This window comes from Pholcus phalangioides, unplaced genomic scaffold (genome assembly GCF_987345545.1).
Source record: "Pholcus phalangioides strain wild (caught in Gottingen) unplaced genomic scaffold, Ppha-v1.0 ptg000022l_1, whole genome shotgun sequence".
Taxonomy (NCBI): Eukaryota; Metazoa; Arthropoda; class Arachnida; order Araneae; family Pholcidae; genus Pholcus; species Pholcus phalangioides.
The window spans coordinates 35,081,087-35,107,084 of NW_028301615.1; the positions used below are offsets into that span (position 1 = coordinate 35,081,087).

The following is a 25,998-nucleotide window of genomic DNA, read 5'->3' on the forward strand; positions in this document are numbered from 1 at the left end:
TGTGAACCTCCATCAATGTATTATTTTTTGAGTCGCGAGCACTGCCTGTACCCGTCATAAAAAAAAGAGCACCCTTACGGCAAGTTTAAAATACGAATGCATTAAATCGGAATGATTGCAATCCTTGTTGTAATCCAAACAAGGTGTTTTAATTGGAACGTCGACCAAGTGATCGCAAGCTCGAAATCTAATACGAGCATCGAGCACTCTGGCTACTTCAGGGAGCACCGTGCTGCTCGCGAGCAACGGGTTGAAGTTGCCTGCTTTACAGCAATGAATACCCGGTTCTTATAATTCGCAGGGGGAAAAAGGAACTCTTCAACAATGAAATAACAAATTTTTCTAATAATGGAAATCAAATGCAGTTTCGTTTTCGTTATCGAAATATCCTGTTGGGTGTCGCGTCTACGAGAAAACTATTCAGATTTATAAAGCATTCAAATTTTTTCCTCAATGGGCCCAGGGTCGGATCTTGAAACCTACGAACTACGCAGCCACAAAAGGCACCAACTGAAAGGGGGGGCCAACGTTTCAGTTCACCAACTGACGGGGGGGGTGATGTTTTATCACCAAAATATAACTTTCTTATACTTGAAAAATGTTCCAAACCGACCCCTGAATAGGCCCTATAAATATTTGAACACAGCCCCCCCCCCCCCTGAATTCTTCAAGACTGTCCTGTTTGGCAGAAATAGGATCGCCATAAACTTTTATTACCAGAAATTTCCGCCAAAAAATTTCAAAAGTGTTTATGAGCATATCTTCCAGAGAAAGTGAATTATATTTACCAACACACTAATGTCACATTTATTTCTTTTCTAGGTCCAGTGGTGGCGGCGGCGACACACCAAACGGGCCACTGACGACCAAGGCCAAAGATAACCAGACTATATGGCAGAAAGCAGCGACGTTAAGGCAGTCCTTAAGGCATAATTCCAGATCAAAAGTAAGGTCCTTAACTGATAACAATAACACTAGAGCGATCGTTGTAAGTTCAAATCATGTCCCATAAAAAAAAAACAAAAAAAAACAACCCTTTCTTGTTTATTTTTCAACAAGAATCTAGAGAAGAATGACACAAGGATAATTGATCACCTAGCGATAATTTTCGTTTCCAAGATAATTTCTACGCCAAAGTGTAAACAATAGCGGGAATTTATTTCGACAGATAACGACTCTGTCAGAGATGGATCGCGAGCAAATTCCATCATCTCTCTGACATGGTCGAGAGATAAGGCCAAATAGAGGTGGTTCGGATTCAGCATGGGGGTCAGGAACGACCTTCGAACAGTCAGTCCGACACGGCAGAGGTTACGAACTCAGATATAGAGATATATAATCGTTCTTATATGAGACTTTTTATCTCGGTTTTCTGATGGAAACTAGTTCAAGGATGTATAATAATGTTTTCTCTTGTGATCACCATTGTTTCTCACATACCACCTTTCTTCTGGTGTGTGGTAACGAGATTATAATTCCCCCCCCGAATGTGTTTGTTTTGTCTGTGCGATTCGTCATTGTGTCCGATGGAGTCCGCAGGGGAAACGGGATTATTGTTCGGTCAGAGTGGTTGCTGATGGGTATTGAGATATTACCCGTGGGTTTCTTATGGGTAATTAATGCCTCTTACTGTTTTTGGGTGGCGTGTTCCTGGTGCTGGTTAATTGTTTCAAGGGGTTCTGATATATGATGATCTCATGATTTTTTCACAATCGATTCGAACAATAATGATTGGCACGGCTGAAGCCGGTTCCGACCATTAACGTGTGATATTGCTCTAGATTTTGACCCTGAATCTTTGGTTTTTCTTATGCCACGGTAAAAAGTAATGATAAATCCGGTAATTATGCATAATCGGTGACCATTTTTGTAAGTTTGATAAATTTTATTCATCTATCGCGAATTTAAAGAAGAGTAGATAAACTTCGCCCACTACTTAGAAATCATCAACGTATAAGGCAAATAGTAATACGGAAAATACAAAACTCCTCAAATACATTTCGACACACAGTGGGTATCGTCGTCAGACGAAAAAATACTATATAACTACTTATCACGCTTATATATTTTTCCTCTGAAGACGACACCCCCTGTGTGTGGAAATTCATTGGGAATTTTGTATTTTCGGTATATTTTCCCTATATGTTTGGTGATTTCTTAGTAGCGCGCATTTATCATATTTACCAGTGGTTACGTTTAATTCCCAGTTAGTATTGGAAGTATGATAAATCGTCAATGAAATTACTCAAATTTACTGGAAACTATGTACGCAATTCAGCTCAGGATGATTCCAGGCACGCATTTTTACTTCAAAATATGGAGGACAGATGGCTGCACTGGCGCCACACAAAACAAGCGCCACTCTTGCAACATAAATACGTTCTATCCACGCATATACGCACACAACACGTTTCTGTATGTTTCCAATCAATTAGAAATTCCCAGAGGAATGTTTACGAGATGGATTTACGGTTGAGTAGTCTAGGACGATGAATTCTATCAGTAATTTTGGTTATAAGTCTCCTTGAAATCCCAGGCTGACTCACACGCTATCTCCGAGCTCAAGTGTGACGTTCCAAACTTTTTTGTTCAAAGATGGAGAACGATGAATTCACACTGTACCTTAGTTGGCTGTGTTTGCGCTTGTTGATAAATGTGCAGAAAGCGAACATAAACGTAATAAAAAATTTAATTTTTCTATTTTTCACACTTATTTTAATTCAACTATAGAATGTTACCTGAAAAAAAATCTGCGTTTATGATATCTATACGAACTGCGGCTCTTTCTTAGATGTAGGCTGTAGGCCGTAGCTAGCCATTCCTGTGCAAGAATTTGAATTTAGTTCCCCCACCGAGAAGAAAGCATGCGTACTGCGGTAGTTTTTTTGTTTTGAAAAACAGGAACCTTATCATTAGGGGGGGGGGGGGGTCGTCCCTATCCCTCCTTTCTCCCCACTGTATCCGCCTGCGTACAGAATAACCAGTATCTGAACGACGAAATGAACACCTTCAGAGCACCCAGTGAACTCTTGGATGATCCATAATATATGCGGAAAGTCTTATGCTTATGAGATAGACAATGGAAAGTTGGAGTTTTTACCCGAACATATGGTATTTTTTTTCTGCCTCAGTTCAGGAATTTTTTGTACAGACTGTATATGTGAATGCATAATGCACAAGTTAATTGCCAATTTACTAACATTAATTTGATTACTCTCCAGGTCGGATCAAAGAACAACCAGTCGCCGGACCATTCATTCCTCTCGGACTCGTTCAATGGGTCCTCGACATCGAAAATTAGTTCCCAGCAGAGGCGGGAGTTCGGATCCCAGCGGAACGTGGCCAGAGAGAGGCGAAGTCTTTCAGCTGCACCGCCGAAGCACCACCACCACCAGCACCAGCAGCAAACGCTAACCTCCAACGAATGCCGGGACGCCGCCACTAGCAAGCGCAGCCTTCATGCCCGATCTCTTTGCGTGACTTCCGGGGATTCCTGGGACTTCGACGCTTTGGCGAAGTCCACCCCGGAAGGGATCGACAAGGCGGCGGTGGATGAAGATTCTACCGGGAACCCTCAGACGTCTCCTGTTCATCCACTTCCACCTCAACATCATAACCCGGTAGAACTTCCCCGCCATCAGAGATCTTCCAGGAAACTCACCAAGGACTCTGGTTACGAGACCAGCGCCCAGGGCGACCCGGATTACATCAACACTCTCTTCGATTGGATTTCCGATGAGAAACCCGACGAGAAGAGATTGTCCGGCAGCAACAACAACAACAACGTCCAGCCCTCGTCACCGCCGGCCAAGGCCAACGAGGCTGGGGATGACAGCAATAAGATGACCGCCGCCAAAGACAGGACGTAAGTTTTCTCTTGCTGTCATTTATTTCAGTAATTAAAAATCAGTACTATTAAAAATTACCGAAGTCGCCAAATAATGCGGGTGTTATATCGCCGACTTGGCAAATATTATGTGTTAAATAGCTTATCAATCATCGAAAAGCCATCGAAGTCGTGGTGCAAGAAAAATGGCTGAAGTTGCCAAATAACATATCGCCAACATCGCCAAATAACGAGTGTTAAGTCACCAAATGATTGGTTGTTAACTTACCAAACTCAGCTCAGATTCCAATTAATGACAATGTATGGCTCGGGATGAGGAGCCAAATTGCTTATCAAGGTCTCGACCAACCATCATGGAAAAAATCACCAAGTCCCGGAAAAGACGCGAAATGAGGAAAAAGATCACGAAATGAGAAAGAAGGTCATGGATTTTTTTCCTTGCCAATTTTCGGACTTTTCCCAACAACTCCCTGTGCACGATTTTATCGCCGAGAATCATGTCCTCTTCCCTTCGTGAAAGCCCGATAGAGGGAGATACCCGCAGACGTGCAGTGGCGATCGGCTCCACAGAGAGCAACAGGCCTACAACGGTAAAATCCTCAATCATTACACTTCACTCACAGTTCTAAAAATGGGTGGCAGATGGCAGCATAAGCATCACACGGAAACAAGCTTCACGTTTGCTTCACAACACGGAAAACGCACAATCCAACAAGTTAGTTAGACGTTCCGCAGAGGAATATGGACGAGGTGCATGTGTGTGGTATACAGTAGAACTTCTCGATGACGGACACCCATGGCACCGAACATTTTGTCCGCTAAAGACCCGATGGACCTGAGTTGTGCTCGGTTTGAAAGAAAAAGTGGTGGTCGGCTGAAGTTGTTTTTCCGTGGTTCTCAAATTCGAGGCGCAAATGCGAGCCGATCTGCCCATTAAAAGTCTCACCACAGAGAGCAACACGCCTACAAAGCGCGATACAATTATTCAATCGTCACGCTCCAGTCATAGTTAGAAAAATTGATGGCGGATGGATTGTGGAGCTAAAAAATGAGCAAAGTCACCAAATAACTAGTGTTAAATCACCAAATTCACTAAATAACGGGTGTTGAATTGGTAATGATGGCACCAAATAACAAGTGTTAAATCACCAAAGTCGCTGAATAACGAGTGTTAAATTGCTAATGGTGTCACCAAAGTCGCCAGACAACAAGTGTTAAATCTCTAGCGTTACCAAACGCGTCTAGAAAAAGTCACTGAATTTTCCTTTTTTGAGTATGTGGTATAGGCCTTCATTACATTATAAAAGTTTTATAAAAGTTCTTTCATTTAAAACTTGAAAAATTCAACCAATAATAACGCATTGGTTACATTAGAGCAAATGTACCCACTATGCTTATTGTTTTTTTTTTTTTCAAGATTCATGAAAGAACTTTTACAAAACTTTTATGAATCTTGAAAAAAAACAAAAACAATAAGCATAGTGGGTAAATTTGCTCTAATGTAACCAATGCGTTATTATTCACTTAATTATACACCTTAGCATCAGTTAGAGGACTAATTTGATGTTTCGGCTTAAACATAGGATTGCATTGGCGGAGAGATGAATCTCCTCTATTACTACTAAATGGACAACACCTGTTGATACAAAACAATGTACAGATAAATCACAATTGGCTCATTCGAAGCCGACGAGCCAATGCGTTATTATTGGTTGCATTTTTCACGTTTTAAATGGAAGAACTTTTATAAATGTTGACCGTAAACGCACACTCGGTTTGTAGTGAACTTAGAACAGCATTCACATTCCACTGGAATGAATCTCTTTCACCGTCATGAATTAAATATGAATGGTCAGCGCGGACATCTCTGCCGTCGGTGGCCATCAGAGGCGCCAAGAAGCGCGTTAAAAAACACCCGCAACTCTTCTGTTCTCATTCCCGGATGTGACTCGTATTTTGGGAACTGTCTCTTGAACAGTAAGACCATCCACACACACACACAAAGAAAGAGATTCATTGCATATATATATCTCCACACAGAGTGGACATAAAAATAATACCACCAGTTTTATTTCATCTCTTTAGGAGAGGACAAGAACAACAGCCGTTTTGTTGTTGATTCATTTTTATGTGATTCGCCCTATTTCCAAGTTGTCAGAGTATCCTGCTTCCTTATGGCTTATTATTGGAATCATTTCTATAACACACACACACACAACCGGACCTTAAACCTAATTTTAGGCACTTTTTTTTTTTTTTAACCGCGAATTTTTCCCCAAAAATGGGGGAAAAATACCCAGGAATTCCTATCCGTTCCCCCTTTTCCGAACCAGAAACGTTGGAAAAATTCACCTCCACCGTGAGGGGTTACGACCTTTTTATGTGCCAAGACAAGGCCTTCTTTAGGCCTTATTTTACCTCCCCTTCACACACACACACACCCTTCTCAAGGACGGCCGCAAGGTCGGCTCGACCCACAGATATATATATGTACGCGTCGAGACTTTTTTTGGGTGCCCCACACTGTGGGTTGCTTTTTTTTTTACAGGTAGCTGGGGCTATGGAAAAGGGATCGCATTCTTTTGGTTAGGTACCTAACTTATGTGAGGCCCGCTGGTGTATTCGTTATTTCCTGTTGTTTGAATACCGTAGGGTGCCTGTAGGTTTTGTAATTGGCCTTGACGGACGATGGGTACATGAAAAAAAATTTCAATTGCTAAGAAATTAAATCTATGGATTATAATTATTATTTGGTATAGTAACTAAATATTTTTAGGGAATTATTATCGGGATTAAATCTTTTAGGGAATTTTATGGGGGAGGGTTTGATAGGGATCAAAGGGAATCTGTTCTGAGCCTGCTATATGAATTATTGACGGCCTTGTATTTTGGCGTCTGATATTTGGCTTGGAAATGTTTTACATCCGTGGGTGCTCAGCTTGAGCTTCATAAAAGAAATTCTCATTTGTGAAGCAATTCTGGGGTTGCTCAGACTTGTTCTGCAAAATACCGTGGGTGCTCGAACACCCCTGCGTCTCCGGTGGGATATTGAGTTTCTCCATAAAAGCAAGGGAGTGTGGGTTGATGAGGTGCCTTATCTCAGAATGCCTGAAAAATTCCTAATTTCAGAATGACTGAAAAACTCCTAATCTCAAAATGCCTACTCCCAGAATGTCTAGAAAATGTCTAATGTCAGAATTCCTAAGAAATGCCTGTAAAAAGCTTAATCGAATAATTTTTTTTAAAAAGTGTCTAGTATCAGAATTTGTAGAAAAATGTCCAATATCAGAATTTCTGAAAAATATCCCCAATCTCGGGGGGTGGGGGGTGAAAAATGCCCAAAAGTTCATAATCTCAGAGTATCAAAAAATGCCTGATCTGAGAATGCTTAAAAAATTCCCATAAAAAGGCAAATCTTAGGAAGCTTAAAAAGAAAACCTAATGTCAGGAAGCTTGAATAAAACTTGATCTCACAATGCCTATAAAATGCCTAATCTCACAATGCCTATAAAATGCCTAATCTCACAATGCCTAGAAAATGCCTAATCTCACAATGTTTTTAGAAAATGCCTAATCTCACAATGTTTTTAGAAAATGCCTAATCTCACAATGTTTTTAGAAAATGCCTAATCTCACAATGTTTTTAGAAAATGCCTAATCTCACAATGTTTTTAGAAAATGCCTAATCTCACAATGTTTTTAGGAAATGCCTAATCTCACAATGTTTTTAGGAAATGCCTAATCTCACAATGTTTTTAGAAAATGCCTAATCTCACAATGTTTTTAGGAAATGCCTAATCTCACAATGTTTTTAGGAAATGCCTAATTTCAGAATATCGAATCCTAATCTCAGAATACCTAAGCAATTCCTAATCGCGGAGTATCTATAAAAAGCCAAATCTCGGAATGCGTAGAAAATGCCTGATTTCAGAATAAGCAAAAAATGTCTAATCTCGAAAAAAAATTTGCATTCACTGACAGTAGGCCTTGAAAAAACTGCGGTATTTTCCACTCATGCAAATCCATGCCTTAAAAAAATGGGCCTAGGAAATTCCAGCTTCATTACTTTCATTTCAAGCCAGAATTAAAATCATTTTTTTCAACATCTTATAAACGGTTGTGAATTATGTATTCACTTTAATTAAACCCTTTGAATAACAATAATAATAATAAAGAAAAAAATGGGCTCGGGCGTTTATTGGCCTAGGCATTTATTATAGAAAAGGCCAGCAATTAGTAGTTGGTGTTGTCAAGAGCTCAAAGAACGGCCTTCGGAACACGGAGAAAAGATACAATTTTTTTTGACTTGACCAACAACCCGCCCAATATAAGAGAAGAACGTGAGAGGAATTTCGAATCAACAATGACAAAAAAGATAATTCCCCCCCCCCCCTCCCCCTATCCTTGCAATAATTAGTAATGGAGAAAAGAAGAAAAAAATGTCGAATTTGCATTTCTATTGTTTCGATTCCGAAAAAGAACGTGTGTATTATTATAATTGTTGTGTTATGGAAATGATGTGATAAACGTTTTCTCGCTCTAGAACTTTTAAATTGCCTTTTTTTTTTTTTTAAATGCTCGAAACAATTGTTGCGAAGGTCGGTCAGCCTTGATGTGTTCATTATTGTCCGGAAGAAAAATTCATTGTTAATTTTCTTTACTTTTTCGCAGTACTCTCTGTTGGTGTATTTAACTCTTCACCTCGGATTAATTCACATTGTCGTGTCTATCTTTTTTTTTTGTGGAATAGCGAGAGTGAATTTGTGTGATTATTGAAATAGGGCAAATTTTGATGCGTTGAAAATGTTTGGTCATTGTTGGGACAAAATCTATATCGTTGGAAAAATACATTGTTGAGGAAGCGTTTATTAAAACAAGTGTGGAAAGGGCAAAAATATATACATTGTTAGCAAAGATATATATTGTTTGGGAAACGTTTATACGGAGACCCAACGAATGCTTGTGGAAAGAAAAAAATAAGCATTGTTGGAAAAAACATTGTTTAGAGGACCGAGCTGGGCCGAGGCCGTAGTGAGAGGAAGGGACTTGGGGAGTCTGCCCCCTCTCCGAAATGTAAGCAAATGCTCAAAAAGAAGGGAAAAGATGACCAAATCTATTGTTGTAATACTTTGCCTCCCCCGAAATGCAAGTAGCCCCCCCCCCCCCAAAGGAAATTGCTGGTTACAGGCCTGTTAGGGACAGTCTATTTCCCCTAATCAGCACCGAGGGCACCATACTGGGAGGGTTTAATCCAAGGGTGCTCAACTTTTTGGAAAATGTGTCGCGGGTCACTTGAATGGTATGGGAATGTGCCATGGGCAAAGGCAGATACGGGGGGGGGGGGAAGAAGGGGCGATCACGACCCCTCCCCCTCCCTCCAGTGAAAAAAGGTTCACGAATGTCACGGAGGTAGAAATTTGTTTCCCCCGCCCCCCTTCCGTTCTAGGAGCCTGTGTCCGCGTATAAGACACGGTTGACTTGAATGATTTGGAAAAGTGTGCCGTGGGCCACTTGTGTGATTCGTGAATGTGAACGCGTTACTTAAGCAATCTGGAAATGTGTCACGGGTCACTAAAGTGATCTGAAAAATGAGCTGCGGGTTGCTTAATAAGTAATCCAGAAATATGCCAGTCACATCCAGTGACAAGCGGCATAAGTGATCTGGAAATGCGTCGCTTAGTTCATTTTTACAGAGTTAGGGATTGAGCTCGCGGGTCACATCAGATGACCTCGAGGGCCACATTTTGTGGGCCATGTGTTGAGCGTGTATGGTCTAATCCAGTTTCCCAAACTTTTTGTTCCATCGCCCCTTTCATCAGCAATTTTTTCCCTCTCATCGCCTCCCAACTCAAGTGAACCCATAGGATCCTATGATAAGCCCGTAGCTTCTATCGCCCCCCTGGATCATTCCATCGGTCACCAGGGGGCGATATTGCCTACTTTGGGAAACACTGGTCTAATCGAAGGTATCGAGCAATAACCGCTGTTATTATGGAAATCAGACGCAAGCACTAAGCACTCTTGTATGTTTCCACGAGCACCTCGAGGAAACGGTTCGAAAATTCCCTTATCAAGCGGTAATTAATTATTGTTATATTTCTCATTATGCCTTCCATCAATTGGGACCAGTTCCTAACGGATAATCTTCCACACGGGGACCAGACCGTATTACTTAAAAGGTGCCGGTATGTCAAATATGCAGCTATCAGTCGTCCGCTTTGGGGGTGCTCGGTATCAGATTTCTCTGCGGTTCCCTTTGCGGTAGGAAATGCCATTGAGAAAGAGATTATTTCTAGAAGTCGAAATAATAGTTAGTTTGGTCCCCATTAGTTTGGTCAGAAAGTGTTATTAGTGATCATATCCCCCCCTTACAAGTAGGCAATAGCATTTTGAGGAGGGCCCTGTGTACAAAAGGTATTTTGGTGCTCCCCCCAAAGACGTCAAACATTCCAATATGGTGATTCTTTTCTTCTTCACAATAATAAGAAAGAATCCCTCTGTCAACAACATCTATCCTTGTATACAAGCTGTAGAAAGCCTTCGTTTTTTTTTTCTTACTCGAGCAGTTGTAATCCTGACCCTTGACCCTTTTCTTCTCCTCTACGAATAAGAAGAGGCCGAACTTTGACCCCGGGCACGAGCGAGAGAATCTTTTACCGTCATTATAACGAAAATAAAAATCTATTCTAAATAATCTGTGGTATTTGAAAGTTTTTTTTCTTTGTTGTTATGAAACGGTTCTAGCGACAGTAATCGCGCTAGCGTCTTAACGGGTCCGATGGGACTCTGGGCAAAATAGGGCGGTGGTTCTCAACCTGGGGCCCATATGGTCCGTTGCGCTCCTGGGTATTATGCGGGGGGGGGGGGGCGTGTGTGAAAATCAGATGAAAGGTGAGCCACGACAAGTGATGAACGGGGTACAAGGTAAAGCTTTCAAGCGAAATATAGGATGAAAAAATTTGATTATTTTCTAACCAGGGCCATATCCATGGGCCTATTCGGTCATGGCCCGGGTCCAATGTCCATGGGGGCTTTACATGACGAGACCATGCATAGAACTCCCCGGGGGAAAAAAGCTAACTGAATTCTATCACAGGATGAACGAGGAATCATGGTGATGTGTAAGAAGGGGCGATTTATTTTGTAGGTTCGTTGTGTATCGTCCCGTATTCTACACAAGCCGTAACTAGGTTTTTGGTCAACCTGGTCAAGCATGCATTTTGGCGTCATAGTGTAATTAAAAAAATCATAAAAATTGAATAAATCGGTGAATTTGGTTTGCGAAAAAGTTATTCCCATAAAAGAATTTTTTTTTTGGTACAGAAAGAAAAGGCTCAAATTTTGTCAATGGAGGGCGCTACACGAAAGCATATCGCTAGAAATATGAAAGAAAATCAGGTTTTATATATATATATATATAATGCAGGGTATACGATTAACAGCTCATTTCTGAATTTTCCTGCTACTAATACTTACATAAGGTTTTCATTGTGATGTTGACATTGGTGGATAAGGCACTGTTAGGGGAAGTTGCTTTGCCACGAATCCCCGGCTGAAGCTTTACGAACGGATTTCGGACGAACTTTTCGGACACAGAAGAGATTGAAGGAATGTTCAAGTCCACACTTATGTGATTTGCTTTCGTGCAGCGCCCATCCTCGACGAAATTTTGAACTATTTTTTTCACCTCCAAAAAAAAAGAAAACCTCCATCAGAATAACTTTTTCTCACACTGAATTAACCAACCTCCAATTTTTATGAATTTTTTAACAGTTTACGAATTTATGGGACATCCTGTATGTAATATAAGGAACGAGCCCCTTAAAAGAAAAAAAGACACATTTTCTAGGAGCCTCGAAAAATGTTTGGTCCAGGGCTTCCCCACCACGGAACTCGCGAAGACGGCCCGTGCAATTTTTGATTGTTATCGGACCAGTCATTATTCCAACCAGAAATCTCATCGAATAACCCGGATGTCACGGGTCCGGATAAAGGCAAGGCCGATATTAGAAATTAATCCGGCCGCACATGTATCATTTTTCACAGACAATAACTTTTATGTGGCGTGAGATAATGACCGGAGAACAGCAACAGCGTCATAAACCGTCCGGCCATTCCAGCCACCAGCTGGTTCCTTGTCTCCTTCATTTCAATAATTAATATCAGACATTTGGCGTTGGCAACACACACACACTGAGACACCGATGATTTGTCTCAATAACAAGGCAACACACACAACATGCTTTTTTTTTATTGCATTCCATTGCGTTGGCGTTTCTTTCTTGGCTTTTCCTTTTTGACTCTGTGGAAGTTGAGTACGAGTCTTGTGAAGGGTCAAGGAACTATGAGGTCATCGCAATCGATGCTTTTACTTGCTGTTAAGACTGAGAAAAGATTCCGAAAAAGAAACGCTTATAAAAAATAGTAAGATAAGAGGATTTCTGTGCGCTTTTTTGTGTGTGTGGCCCTCCTACGATATTGCACCGATGACATAAAATGGAAAGGAATTTCTGCTCGTGTTGTTATAGTCTCTCTCTCTCTCCTTGTTTGGTGGCTAGTGATGTGCACAGGGTGGACAGTTTCGGAACCTGTTCACTACAAGGATAAATATACACAGTCGAACTCGGTTATAACCAGGGCCGCAACTATCGGGGGGGGGGGGGTGAGCAGGCGGGTCTCGTGCCCCGGACGCTAGACCCGAGGGGGCGACAAATTTCATTCTGAAACCTCTCCTTCAACATTAAAAGAGTGCGTCAAAATGCGCGCTTGCACCTCGTTTGACCAAGCATCTAGTTGCGGCCCTGGTTATAACGACCTCGAGGGTTCCACGAGATTTCGTCGTTATAACCGATGTTGAAGTTTCTAAACGCAATTTAAACGTGAAAATTTATGATGAGATGCGATCAACGGAGATACAGTCGAGTCCCGTTATAACGAACTCGAATAGACCGGTGGAAATCGCTTCGTTGTAACGAAATTTCGTTATGAAGGAATTCCAGGTTTTTTTTGCATTGTTCTTATGTAAAATTATCTGGGGAATTAGAAAAGTGTTCGTTAAAACGGGATTCGACTGTATTACAACGTTAAATACGGAAAAACCGTTTTAGCCGCGTTCAACGCTGTTCTTTGTCACATTCCTTTGTTTTTCGAATTCGAATACATATATTTGTGAATATTGCACTTAGGCCGGAATTACATTATAAAAGTTTAATAAAAGTCGTTTTATAAAACTTGAAATATGCCACCAATAAGTTTATTGGTTACATTTTAGAAAATGCAACCGATGGTCTTATTGGTAGAATTTTTCAAGTTTTATAAAAGGACTTTTATCAAACTTTCATGGCGTAATCCCAGCCTTAGAGATACGGAATTTTGTTTTTTTTTTGGCATCAGGAAAGGCAGGGCAACAACTTTCTAATTGGAAGTTAGAGCACAGGGGGACCGTATAAAAATTTAGATTTTTTTTGTTACACACTATATTCTCACTTTCAAATCTGGAACAGGGTAATTTGTGAATGCCTGTTGAGCATTTTTTAAACTGGAACCATACCGTCTACGACGGACGATTGATGAGATAAAGGCCAGCCACATCGCCGAAGTAGCACTTACAGGACACCCTGTATATATATTAAATTTTTATGTTACGGTAAATATGATAAATCAGTTATTACACATACCAACCAGTTATTATGAATACTTACCAATAGTCTTGGTAAGTTTGATAAATATATCATTTTTACCCGGCAAATATGTATGATACCCAAACATCGTTGGCAAATTTAATGAAGTGATTAATTGAACGCGGCGGTTCTCAACCGGTGCTCCGTGTGCACTTTCCTGAGGGCTCCGCGGCCGCTCTAGGAAAATAAAAAAAAAACAGTGAATGTGAAAAAAAAAAATTATAAATATTTTCGGTCATTTTCTCACATTTTGGGGGTACCAAACTCCCCAAATCCCCCCTCCCCCCACGCTACGGCCTTGCTACAGGGCTCTCCCATAGAAATTATTGACCAGGAGGGCTCCGCGAGTTAGAATCGCCGATTTAAAGAAATTTATCAAACTAAGCGAAATGCTCGGCGATTATGCATAATTACCGGTTCATTATATATAATAACCACATTTATATGACATTTACCGTAAGATATAGATTTTATACTGCATTTTATTTATTAAATCCAAAATTATGCATCGGCTACATTAATAATTGGGTGAAATGTTTCGCGGACCAGCGGTTGAATGATCTAAAAAATACGTAAATACGTTGATTGGAATCTGCTCGATCTTCGACGTCGACGAGATTTGCTTTTTTAGCTTCCCCCCATAATAAGAATATCGCCGCGGTATTTTGTTTTCCGTTCATTCATCTGTTTACTGGAGATGTCAGCGATTTCGCTTAAAGAGCTTTCTTTTTGGGGGCGGCGCCACCAATACGATATTTGCATCTTGACAGGGTAATCATTCATTCACTTATGGAGGGGATTTTCTTTTCTTCCTGGTCATAGGAAAAAGTCTTCGTCCGACATGAAACGCCATTTGTTGTTGTTGTCCATGTCGGACATTTTAGTGGCTAATAATGCTCGAGCATGTTCATGTCTTTCTTTCCTCATTCTGTAATTGAGCTATTTCTATGCAGATTTTTTTTTTTTTCGGGGCTAATGTGTTTTCGGTTGTCTCATCCATATTTGTCCGAGGACATGCCGCGGCGGGGTTCCGAGCCGTAGTAACAATGGCATCCATCAAAAATGACTGTTGGAGTACGTATGGTGAGGACATGGTTAGGAATTAGCAATTATCTACCAAATATGTTTTTCTTAATTATATATACAGTCGGAATGGGTATAATAATATTATTAGAAGATGGCTCAATTATACAAAACTGTAGGATTTTCTTGTTTAGAATTCCAAGTTGAAATTTACAAATTGTCTGGAACAATCCGTTTGCCAACAGGTGTTGCTTTAAGTATGTACTTGTGACAATAGTCGCGTATTAACAATTATACTTCGACAGTTATTTGTCAACATTAGTCGTTTTAACAATGCATTTTTCATCTGTGTACTTGTTTTAACAACCAATTTGACTACAGTAGTTGTTTTAAAAATTAATTTGTTAAAATAGTTGTTTTAACAATGCATTCATCAGCAATTTACTTGTCAGAAACAGATGCTTTATCAACCCATTAGTCAACAATAGTCATTTTAAGAATCTATATGTCAACAATTTCATGTTTCAACAATATATTTGCAAGAATAGTTTTAACAATCCACTTGTCACCAAGTGCCGTTTTAACAATCTATTTCTTAACAATAGTCGTTTTAACAATCCACTTGTCAACAATAGTTGTTATAATCTGCTTGTCAAAATTAGTCGTTTCAAAAACGTACCTGGCATTATTAGTCGTTTTAACGACGTGTTTGCCAAAAATTTCTCGATAGTAATATTTTTTTCCCAACAATATATTCTACCTATAACAATTTATGCGTAACATGTCGACCAAAGTTATTTAAATACTGCATCTGCGTGGAGAGGTTGTGCCGCTGCTTATTTACGCTGAATCGACATTATACTTTTACAGAAATTTGGTTTTGGGTGGCAACAGTATAATTTTCAATTTGTACAAATATTCGTGCTGTGATCTCACGATTGCTTTTTCTTTTCTTTTTTTTTCGCCATATCTGCAATATCTGTTATCTAATTTACAAAATATTTGGAAATAATATACCGGTTGGAGTTTCCCAAAAGATTTTCTATGAAATTCGTTTGGCAAAAAAAAAATACTTATGAGATGCAGGGATCCCATTATCGCGAAGTGGGTCCGCCATTGAAATTTAACTTTCACTTTATCTCAAAAACTAGAGCCGATCTAACAAAACCAATGCCAGATTCTGAATCAACGCTTCAAAAATAACCCTGAAATCATTAAAAAATCCCTTTGGGAACAAAATCAGTGTTGAGCAGTGCTATCGTTGATTTCTCTCTCTCTCTCTCTCTCAAAAAAACAAAAAAAACTTGTATCAAGGAAACAGATATTTTCTGGATTTTACGCCGGGGTGAAAGAAAAGTCATCTTGTCTCCACCGGGACTCGAACCCAGGCACTCTTGCATTCCGGACAGAGCATGCCACCATCTATACCACTGGAGACACGACCCTTCCTTCCTATATCCGTTACCTTGATACAATTGACGCTCGATAATAACGACTCTTCCCCCCACACTCTTCATTCCATCGAGGATGAACGTTATAAAAGAAAAACATATATGAGAGAGTGATAGTTGTACTGTGAAAACATTTGGGACTTATGCTACCGGTCGTTATAACCGATGAGAAAAAGACGTCTATCTCTACCGTTTCACCTGGGTATGGGGGTGGGGGCATTTGCAGAAGTTAAGACAGCCCGTGCTTGCCCGGAATGTAAGCTTGCCCTGGGTTCGAGTCTCCCGGTGAAGACCAGCTGAATCTTCTTTCTGAAATCGCCTCGACATAAAATCCAGAAAAAATATCCGTCTCTCCTTGATATATTGGGATGAGAAAAGAGTCGTCTATCTCAATATCTTGCATACTTTTTATGTTATCATTACATTGTTGAGGAGGGGGAAAAAAATGCGGCAAAAAAATGTTTTTGAGGGAAAATTCGGGTCGGAAAAAAACCTTATATAACAAGAGATTATTTTAGTGACAGAATCAGTGAAGGGTGCGACGTGCGCCCAAATTTTTCTCTTCTTTCTTGGAGTGTCAATGTCCTTATATCTGCCCAAAAAAAAGTGTATATTATTACTTATATAATGTATATATTTTTTTCTGCCCACCTTTTTTGGGGCCTCCCGAAAAAATCCAGACCATAAAACATGTCTGTTATAACACAAGAGTCGAGAGAAATACGAGAAACGCCATGAAATATGGACAGATTAATTTTCTTTTTTCTTTTTGGTCTATGTTAAGTTCGAAATTTGTGCGATACTGTTCTCTTTTGAAAGGGTCAAAAGCACATTTTTCGGTTTGTTGGAGGAGGGGTCAAAGGTCCTCTTGTATAGTCGTTTGTTCATTGTTATCTCGACTGTGTTCTTTATTTACGCTATTACCGTTTGTACGGCTGACCATTAGGTGTCCCGGAATGTCGGGTGATAACGAATTTCAAGTTGACGTAACGGTGATTAGAATCAGTGTCTGTTTTGTGGAGGCTGATAGAGATTTTAGCTGTTAGACTTAGTCAGGGGCCCCGATTTAGATATGAGGAGACCCTAAGCAAAGTAGAAATAATGGGCACCCTGCAACCAAGATTGAAGATGATTCCGTTAGTCAATGAATGTATATTATTTATTTCGGCTCTCCCTGGACAAATGCCACATTTACCTGTGCGGAAATCGGGCCCTTTAGACTAAGGTTGGTATAATTTCTGGAGAGTGCTGGCCATTCGAGGAATTTGGTGAGAAGACCACTCGAATGATTGGTCCAAGAGGTGCTTGCTCAACCTTCTGAAGAGGAATTTGGAAGCCCATCGAAGGATTTTGTGACCTATCGTAAGCAAGTTAAGTGATTTCACAATATTTCGTGGGCCACTCAGGGGATTTGGTCCAGAGTTGTTCAACCTTCTGGAGAGTGTTGACCACTCGAGTGATTTGGTTCAGAGAGTACTGATCCTTCTGAAGAGTGCTGGCCACTTAAAGGATTTGGGGGACTTGTCCTAGGGAAGTCAGGAAATTTCGTAATTTGTCTCTGGCCGCTGAGTGATTTTATTAACAGGTACTCAACCTTCTGTATTGTGTGGCCACTCGAAGGATTTGTGACCCACCGGTAGGCAAGTCAAGTGATTTCGTAATTTGCTCAATCGTCTGGAGTGTGTGGGCCACTCGAAGCATTTAGGGGATCTGTCATAAGCGAGTCAAAGTGATTTCATGATTTGTCGTTTCGTCACTCGAGTGATTTGATCAAGAGGTGTTAGTTCGAATTTCTGGAAAGTGTGGGTACCCAAGGGATTTGGTGACCTGTCGTGGGCCAGTCTAGTCATTTTGTAATGTCTCTTGGTTTTGGTTCAGAGGTGCTCAAATTTCTGGAGAGCATGGACAGTCGAGGGATTTAGTGGCCTGTCGTAGAGTGATTCGGTAATTTGTCTTGGGTCACTTGAACATCATCAACCCATGAGCCACGTCCGGAAGTCTAGGGAGTCCCTCACTCCCAAGGACTTCATGATGATACTACTTCACCAAACACCAACTCTGACCGTATCGTTATATTGCAATTTACTGCCATTAACGAGATGGGTTGTAAATGAAGGCACTATCTATCGGTGGTCGCTTCAAGTTCGTTCGGTAAAATATCTTATCTATATCCTCCCTCGGGTTTAAACCTGGGACCGTGACAGCAACCTTGACGGTGGTGGACGAGCATCTTACCACCACGCCACTCGGTATCATCATGATGGCACTGGTCTATGATTTTCGAAAGTACGAAAAGCTGTTACTTCCAGCAACGTATAGGGCCCTGGGGCGGAACAATCACGAAAAAAAGAAAAAAAAAAAAGACGACATTCCTGAAATTGAACCCCACAAGAATGAAGCTCAAGGAAACTACAGCTCTGGGTCCCCCGAAAATCGCACATACGCATAAAATTTTTGTTCACTAAAATTTTTACTCAGCAACATCAATTTAATAAGGGGCATTCAAGTATTACGTAAGCAGATTTTTAGCCATTTTTGACTCCCCTCCCCTTGTCAGCAGAATTTCGTCAGCAGCTTAGAATATTTCATATCTTCAAAAAGGGTGGTTGATGACGTTAGCAACCTTCAACCCCCCCCCCCTTGTCATCAAAAGTCAGCAAATCTGGAACCCCCCCCCCCCCCGATGCTCAGTGGCGGATTACCGCACAGGCGCATGAGGCGCGCGCCTGGGGCCTCGGCAGAGCGGGGGGCCTCCAAATAGTTGTGTGCTTCATCCTACATATGAATTTACATGCGCATCAACAAATCTCTTGAACTAAGTACAGTATCTGCTCTCCCTTTTTTTTTTTTTTAACCGCAATTTTTTTATGTATACTGTAGGAAGAAAAACGGGAACTGAAAGAAAAGAACAATTTACAAGACGCAGCTCTCAAGGGCCAGTTCTTCCCCGACAAAGAAAGAAGAGACATTGTAAAGCGATCATTCAGGGAGGGTCATTTTCAAACAGTATTTCCCTAAGGGCACAAGCAGGAGGAGGGGTGAGAACAGCAGGTCCTAATGTCTGTCCGAAATGAAAATTGGAGTGAAGGCATAAACAGATGTCTCATTCCACAGTATTAAATTAAATGCTTTTTATGGGCGCCGATAATACGACAGCTTTGGTGTAAGCTTTTGTATACAGTATAATGGATGGCAAGATGGCTATCGGCAAGCGGCGACATCGACAGGAAGAGACACTAATTAAAATGAATGTAGTAGAGCTCTTATTGTGATTTTGTCTCCCACTTGTTTGAATGAAATACTATAAGCTGGTTCAAACAACATATACATTTGCAATCTATGACTGGAACCATACGACCATATGACAAAAAAAAAGTGGGGTTTGAAATGAATGCTGAATGACATGCATTCTGAATCACGTGATTTTTCTGTTTCTCTTTTAACACTCCCTCCCCGGCTGAAAAAAATCAAGGGGGTTTCTTTTCCTTCTTTCTAAAAAAAAGAGCTACATTTTTGGATAGGAGGCTTGGGTAGACAACATCTTTGTGTCAGACCGAAAAGTGTTTATTGTTAATGTAATTGTAATGTGTGTTATTGTAATGAAAAAAATTTTCATGCCGATCCTCAAGATTTCCTTTAGGATTTAGATTGCAGAATCTCCAAAAATAACGGTAAGCAAAACTAAAAATATATAAATTATCTGATAAATTTTTATTTGAGCATTTCAATTCAACTACAGTAGTCTCTCGAGAATTCGGTCGTGCTCTAATCCAGCACGTCCAGGATATTTAGGTGGTGTGGTGTCACTTTTCTCCTGATGCCCTAACCCCTTAACACGTTCTAATATTTCTTAATTGCTGATCAAGTCCTGACTATGTCTTTACACGAAATTTCATATATTATTTCAATGGGTTTCTTCAAAGTTAATCCAGCAATTTCGGTAAAATCTGGCACACCGTGGTCTAATACGTACCGGATTAGCGAGAGTCTACTGCAGGGGTCTTCAACCTTTGAGGCATAGCAGGCTATATTGAAACATTTTATAAAGTACGCGGGCCACAATGTTATACTGTGGCATTTTTCGTTATTAAACGAAACGGGGGGGGGGGGCATAATATAGAAGATTTTTATTCACTCTGAATACAAATAATACAAAGGCAAAGGCCACAACAGGCAGAGTGCCCAACGAGGTGGCTGAAAGAGAAAATAATAATAATTAATATAATAATAGTAAAAATAAAATAGAATAAACAAATAAAAAATAATAATTTCTAAAAAAAATTTTTTAAATAATTTCTTTCATTGACAATAATTTTAATTCATTCTGAAATAATTTCTTTCATTAAATTTAATTCATTCTGAACTAATTTCTTCCATTAAAAATATAATTCTTATATTTACTCTGATATAATTTCTTCCCTCTATTCCCTCTACTGAAGAAATGTTTTTCTATTAAATATTATCAGTATCTTTTATATCAAATCAAATATATTATATTTGAGATATTATCAAATCTTTATTAATCAGTAATATTAAATTACTAAAACTATGACAGATCTCCATTTTTGCCGTGTGGCTGAAGGCACCAGGACGGACATCTTAGATTACTAAAAATATGATGCAGAATTTTACTGTGATTTTTTTTTTAATGAGAGTGTGATTATTTTTCATCTAGTACCAGAGAATATCATTATATTTCCTTATCTTATTTTTGTGTTTATGGTTTTGGTGATGCAAAAATAAAAAAAAAGTTATGATTTTCATAATATTGTGCATTTTAGTGAACCATCTCGTTCTTATTAGGGCCAAAAGGGTGCAGTGGTGGATAAACGCAAATTTGTGGGTGGGGGCGGAGGTTGTGACCATGTGTTCAATTTTTCAGGACGGTTCTGATTTTTTTTGGAAAAAATTATGAATTTTCCCCCTTTTTTAAGCAAATTTATTTTCTTGGTTTTGTTATTCAGTCAAAAACGTAGAAAACATTTTTTTTTTCCATTTAATTTTTCTGCTCTCGGGGGGGGGGGGGGGGTGACAGCCCCAACCTTTAATCCGCCCCCGATAGGGGGGCCTCCAGATCAGGTTGCGCCTGGGGCCTCCAAAAATCATGATCCGCCACTGCCGATGCTGACGTTATACTTGAATGACCCCTAACTAGAAAGAGTCTCACTTCTGAATGAGGTGAGAGGCTGGATAAGACAGGGGGGGCCACAAGAAGAAAGTATGGTCCAAAAGTAGGGAGGGGGGGGGCCCATGGGTGAACAAAAATGTTGACGATCACTGTGCTAAATGATCGAAATGCTCGGTATATTGGGTACACATACAGAGAGATAGGCATTCGCTGTGGTTGACGTGTTTTTTGGACACGCGACATTTCAGTATCTATCACATTAGCATTAGAGCGGAACTGTTTTGTCCTTTCATGTTGGTTTTTCTTTCCCGCTCCTAATGCCCATTATAAAGAGAAGCCATTGTTTACGATTCGGCCTTCCAAGGCCGGATGGAATGACATTTCGTATTTTGACTTTCATTTTCTGTTCTGTTTTGTTGTTTTTTTCGCGGATTGTCGCTGAATGCGTCAGCGCGCACCTCATGAGCGCGAAGACAGACGAAAACAGATCATCATTCATAAAGACAGCCTTTCTTTGATTGTTGTCCTGTTTGTCTCGACCCATTGTTTTCATCTGTTTGTCTTCTATATAAGAGAGATTCTAAGAATAGAGACGTTGTGCGAAGGGAATTTATTCGCGGGATACTTATGATCTTCACATGCAAACAAGATCGCGTTGATGCATTTTCGATACCGTCCCAGAATGGTCATTTTTACCTCTACAAAACATTAGCACTGAGATTGTGATCAATTGATGGAGATTCAAACTCAAGTGCAACAAAGATACGAGGGCAAAATGAATTCGAATTAATGGACTTATTTATTCCACGGCATTTAAATGCCGAACTCACTTATAACGGAGAATTGAGGGTGAAATCAGAGTGCAAAAGTGCTGCCTTCACGGCAGGCCCCTTTTTTTCATAAGTTCGGGCACTGGGAAAATTTTTGGGGCTCTTTGTAGTGTTCTTTGAGATAGAAGAGTGGGGAGGGGCCTTCTCTGCCTATAATACGAAAGGCAGCCAATTTCGAGGCCGTGAAAATTTCTGGGCCCTGAGCATTGAATCAGCCCCCCGTTTCAAGAGTCAAATCCATACCTAACATAAAGGTAAAAAAATGTTATCAATTGTCTATGTAAAATATTATGTATATATATACGTACATACACGAGGAAACATCTTCGAACTGGAACTTGTGCTGCCGCCTATGAAATAAAACTGTTATAATTCTTCGATTGAAATTCTGGTCTGGTCTGGTACTTTATTTTGTAACCAAAAATAATGCAAACTTAAATCAATCTCTGTCTCTAAATTACATTCTTTCTGGTTACAAAGCTGAGGATGGCTGCACTTTCCGAGTTTTACTAGTGCTAATTTACCTCGTACGTAAAACAACTTAAACGTTTAAGGCAAATTTAATCAATTTTATTGCTTTTAAAGTAATTGATATCATATATATTGATACTTTTCATGCGGCACATTGGTCAAAAACCGGTTGCTGATTTCAATCGAAGAATTATATCAGTTTTATTTAATAGGTGGAAAAAAGGACTCCAAGTTTATTCATGTTTCTCACACGTAATATAATATTGTACTGTAAAATTGTTTTAAATATTTGGTAGAAGGCGTATTCTTGCTGATAAAATTTGGCTTATTGATAACCCGTTTATTGGTTGTGGAAAAAAGTAACTAAGAAAGGCTTATTTTTTTTCCGTGTGATGATCGCGTTTACTAAATATAGACGTTTAGAGTCTCAGAATGACTGAGAATGTACTTCCGTATACACTGAGTTTTTTATTGCCGCGCGGAAAAAAAAATCTTTATAATTGCATACGATAGCATGTTTTTTTGTCATTCCGCGCAGATATCGAAATTCAGTGAGCAGAGGAACATGTCTGTTCAGATGAAATAAATGACAATGTGCCCCCTATCTGGGAAAAAAAAACAAGTTAGAGGGCACAGTTCATGCAAAAATAAAATTTTTCCTTTCCCCCCCCCCGCGAGCATCTTGGTGCTCCTCCATCCTGGATCTGCCCCCCCCCCCCCGAGTCTGAGGTCTTTGATGGGGGCTATAGTGACTTTATAGTGTTAAAAAAACAGAAAAAAAAATAGATTTGTCCCGTACTAGAGTTCTGCCAGCCCTACCCTTGTAGGGATGCTTACTTAAACCATTGAGGATAGATGCTTGATTTCGTGCTCAGGAGATATTCACCGACAACTCAGATGGGGGGGGGGGACACCCTATTAGCATTATGACTATTTCAGTTAGTCATATTTTAGGTTCTTGTACGATTCTTCTGGTGATGGGTGATGGTTATAGACAGTGCTCTTGATTCACGAATATGCCTCTGACAGGGCTCCAATTCCGCGAATCGCAACCATGAGTTCAACAGGGCACGGCACAGAAACCCATGGCTCCCAAGTCCCGCACTACGGTCCCTGGGGTGAGATCTTTGGTGGACCTCCAAGTCAGATTCTTCACTGCGCACCCCTCTATTATCAATTTGTAGTGTCATTCTTTGCTTCTCCAAGGCTTAGTTCGTTCTGGACTGGAGTAAGTCGCAAGGTTTTGGAGACCATACCTGTAGGGGAATACCATATCACGATTTGGAGATGTTTAGTCCAAATCCACGTATGGTGGAGGTTTTGAGCTCCGAACCCACGTACGACGTAGATGTGTCCATATTCAAATCCCTTATGACGGAGATGTTGAGTCAGATTCAAATCCATGAAAGACGGAGATGTTGAGTCCAGATTCAAATCCATGAAAGACGGAGATGTTGAGTCCAAATTGAAATTACGTAAAATTGAGATGTTGAGTCCAAATTGAAATTACGTAAAATTGAGATGTTGAGTCTAAATCCACGAATATGTTGTATAACAAAGATTTAATGTCTATAACCACAATACCATAATGATTTATAAGACCGTCCCGACGGGCACTAACAAAGTCCATCGTAACAAAGACGACACGTTAGATTCCATTCTATTTCTCCCACAAAAAAAACCAGACTAATGATAGAAAAATGCAAAAAAATTTCCAACACAGGAATAAAAGAAACCGAAGAAGGTGTGGATTGTTGAAGCAACGAAACAATGCCTTCCAAACACGATAATCGCTAGATTTATGCAAAGAGGTCAATATTCGTCCTTCGACAAACAAATAAAACAAAAACAAAAAAAAATTACCGTCAATAAAATCGAACAGAAATTGATCGGATGGCCATCATATATATACCGTATCAGTTATTTATTCTTCGGTGTTGTCGTCGTCGGTACCAGCCACAAGCATGTATCACGATATCAGACTGAAGCCCTATTAACTAGTATTTACCACTGGATGATATACTATAACAACAGCAGCAACAACACACGAAATTCGTGACTTAAATTCTTACACATCTTTTCAAGGACATTTTCATACGGAAAGGAGAAAACGAAAAAAAAAAAAAATGGCAGCTGCCATTTCTGTTTGTGGAGACAAGAAATGGCCGTTTTAATGGCCTTTGATGAGTTTTCATTTTTTTTTTCAAATAGGAAATGGCAACAGAAATGTAAGGCGAAAGAGATGATTATTATTACTACTATTACTATATATATTTTTTCTTGTGGAATTCCCTAGAGCAGATGGTTCGAGATTATCTTCTTATAATATTTTTTTTTGTGGTAAAAAAGGTAGTAGAAAGAACCTTAACCTTCCCCGAAGATGTTCTTAGCTGGTTTTACGTAAGAGCCTACTTGCCTGCCTGCCTGCCCTGGTGCCTCAGATCAGATGGAAGTTGGGGCAACGAGACGCCATGTCTTGTACCTGTCTGATCTGTTTCTTTGCTTATTATTGCCATTTTTTTTCCTTATTTTTGTCGTCTATGGGCCTTTTTGGCGCCATGTTTTGCCTTTATTTTGTGTGTTTGAGAATTGAAGTTAGGTTATAGGAGGCTACCGTATTTCCTCTACAAGAACAATGGCTATTTGATATAGGTTCGTCTAATATGTTTTGGGGTCTTTTACCTCTACTGAATGGCTGAATTTGGTCTGTGGTACGTGGCATTATTTCAAGAAGGTTTTCGACTCTTGGTTCTGTTATTGCTGGGGTTATGGTGTGTGCCATGTATGATACATGTATGATTCCCAACCTAAGTGCGTCACAGAATTTCAGGATGATGTTGTTTTTTTCACGCGGGGATACCAATGTTGCCAAGATACCGGAAGACTCGGTATCCAGGTGACAAGACGCGTATTTCTATGTACTACACTACACACGCCGCGTGTAGTTCTACGGTACCATTTTGCCGAGGATATTGGAATTTTTGGCAACATAAGCGAATACATGCTCTCGGAACGGGGGGGGGAGGGTAGATCACCGAGGCTGTGTATGGTGAAAGGGAACGGTGAATCCCTCTCCACCTTCCCGCCTATGCTAATGAAGCAAATTTTTAGAAGAATGGTGGGGGGGGGGGAGGGTTATCATCCCCGTTTCCGCCTAAGATTTGTATCTATGCGACCGGTTGACTAGCGACTTAGCATGTTAGTCCCCCCTCACTAATCCAGTATTGCGGTTACCGAAATATTTCTTCATATTCTTGTACAGATTCGTATCTACCATCCATCTTCTCACTAAATTAGTGTTTCTGTAAATGTGTGTCGCGGCTGCTAGCGACGTCGCCAATGTTTTTAAGAGTGTCATGGCGAGGTATACTAGGGAGTAAGAAATAAGCATTTTCAGAACAAGGGAGCCGAGGATAAACTTTGAAACTAAATAATTCTCCACCACTGGAAACTTGAGTCGTTCCTTCGCCAAGTCTCTTGGTCTCTACATTACTCGAAATCGATTTGAGCATTCCCCTTGTGATGAAAGTTTCTGCTGAGAGATCTTGAAGAGGTGCCAGGAATCGGG

The 25,998-nt window shown here is 40.1% G+C and overlaps 1 protein-coding gene across 2 annotated transcripts in view; it reads left to right on the top strand.

Annotated features, from left to right (window-relative positions):
• LOC149070252 (uncharacterized) overlaps positions 1–25,998 on the top strand; it is a 400,545-nt gene that overhangs the window by 110,658 nt on the left and 263,889 nt on the right. For both annotated transcript variants that reach the window (XM_089250039.1, XM_089250038.1), the window contains exons 2-3: positions 823–946; positions 3,222–3,865. In XM_089250039.1, the coding sequence (XP_089106165.1) occupies positions 823–946; positions 3,222–3,865 (768 nt within the window). The remainder of the gene's footprint in view (positions 1–822; positions 947–3,221; positions 3,866–25,998) is intronic.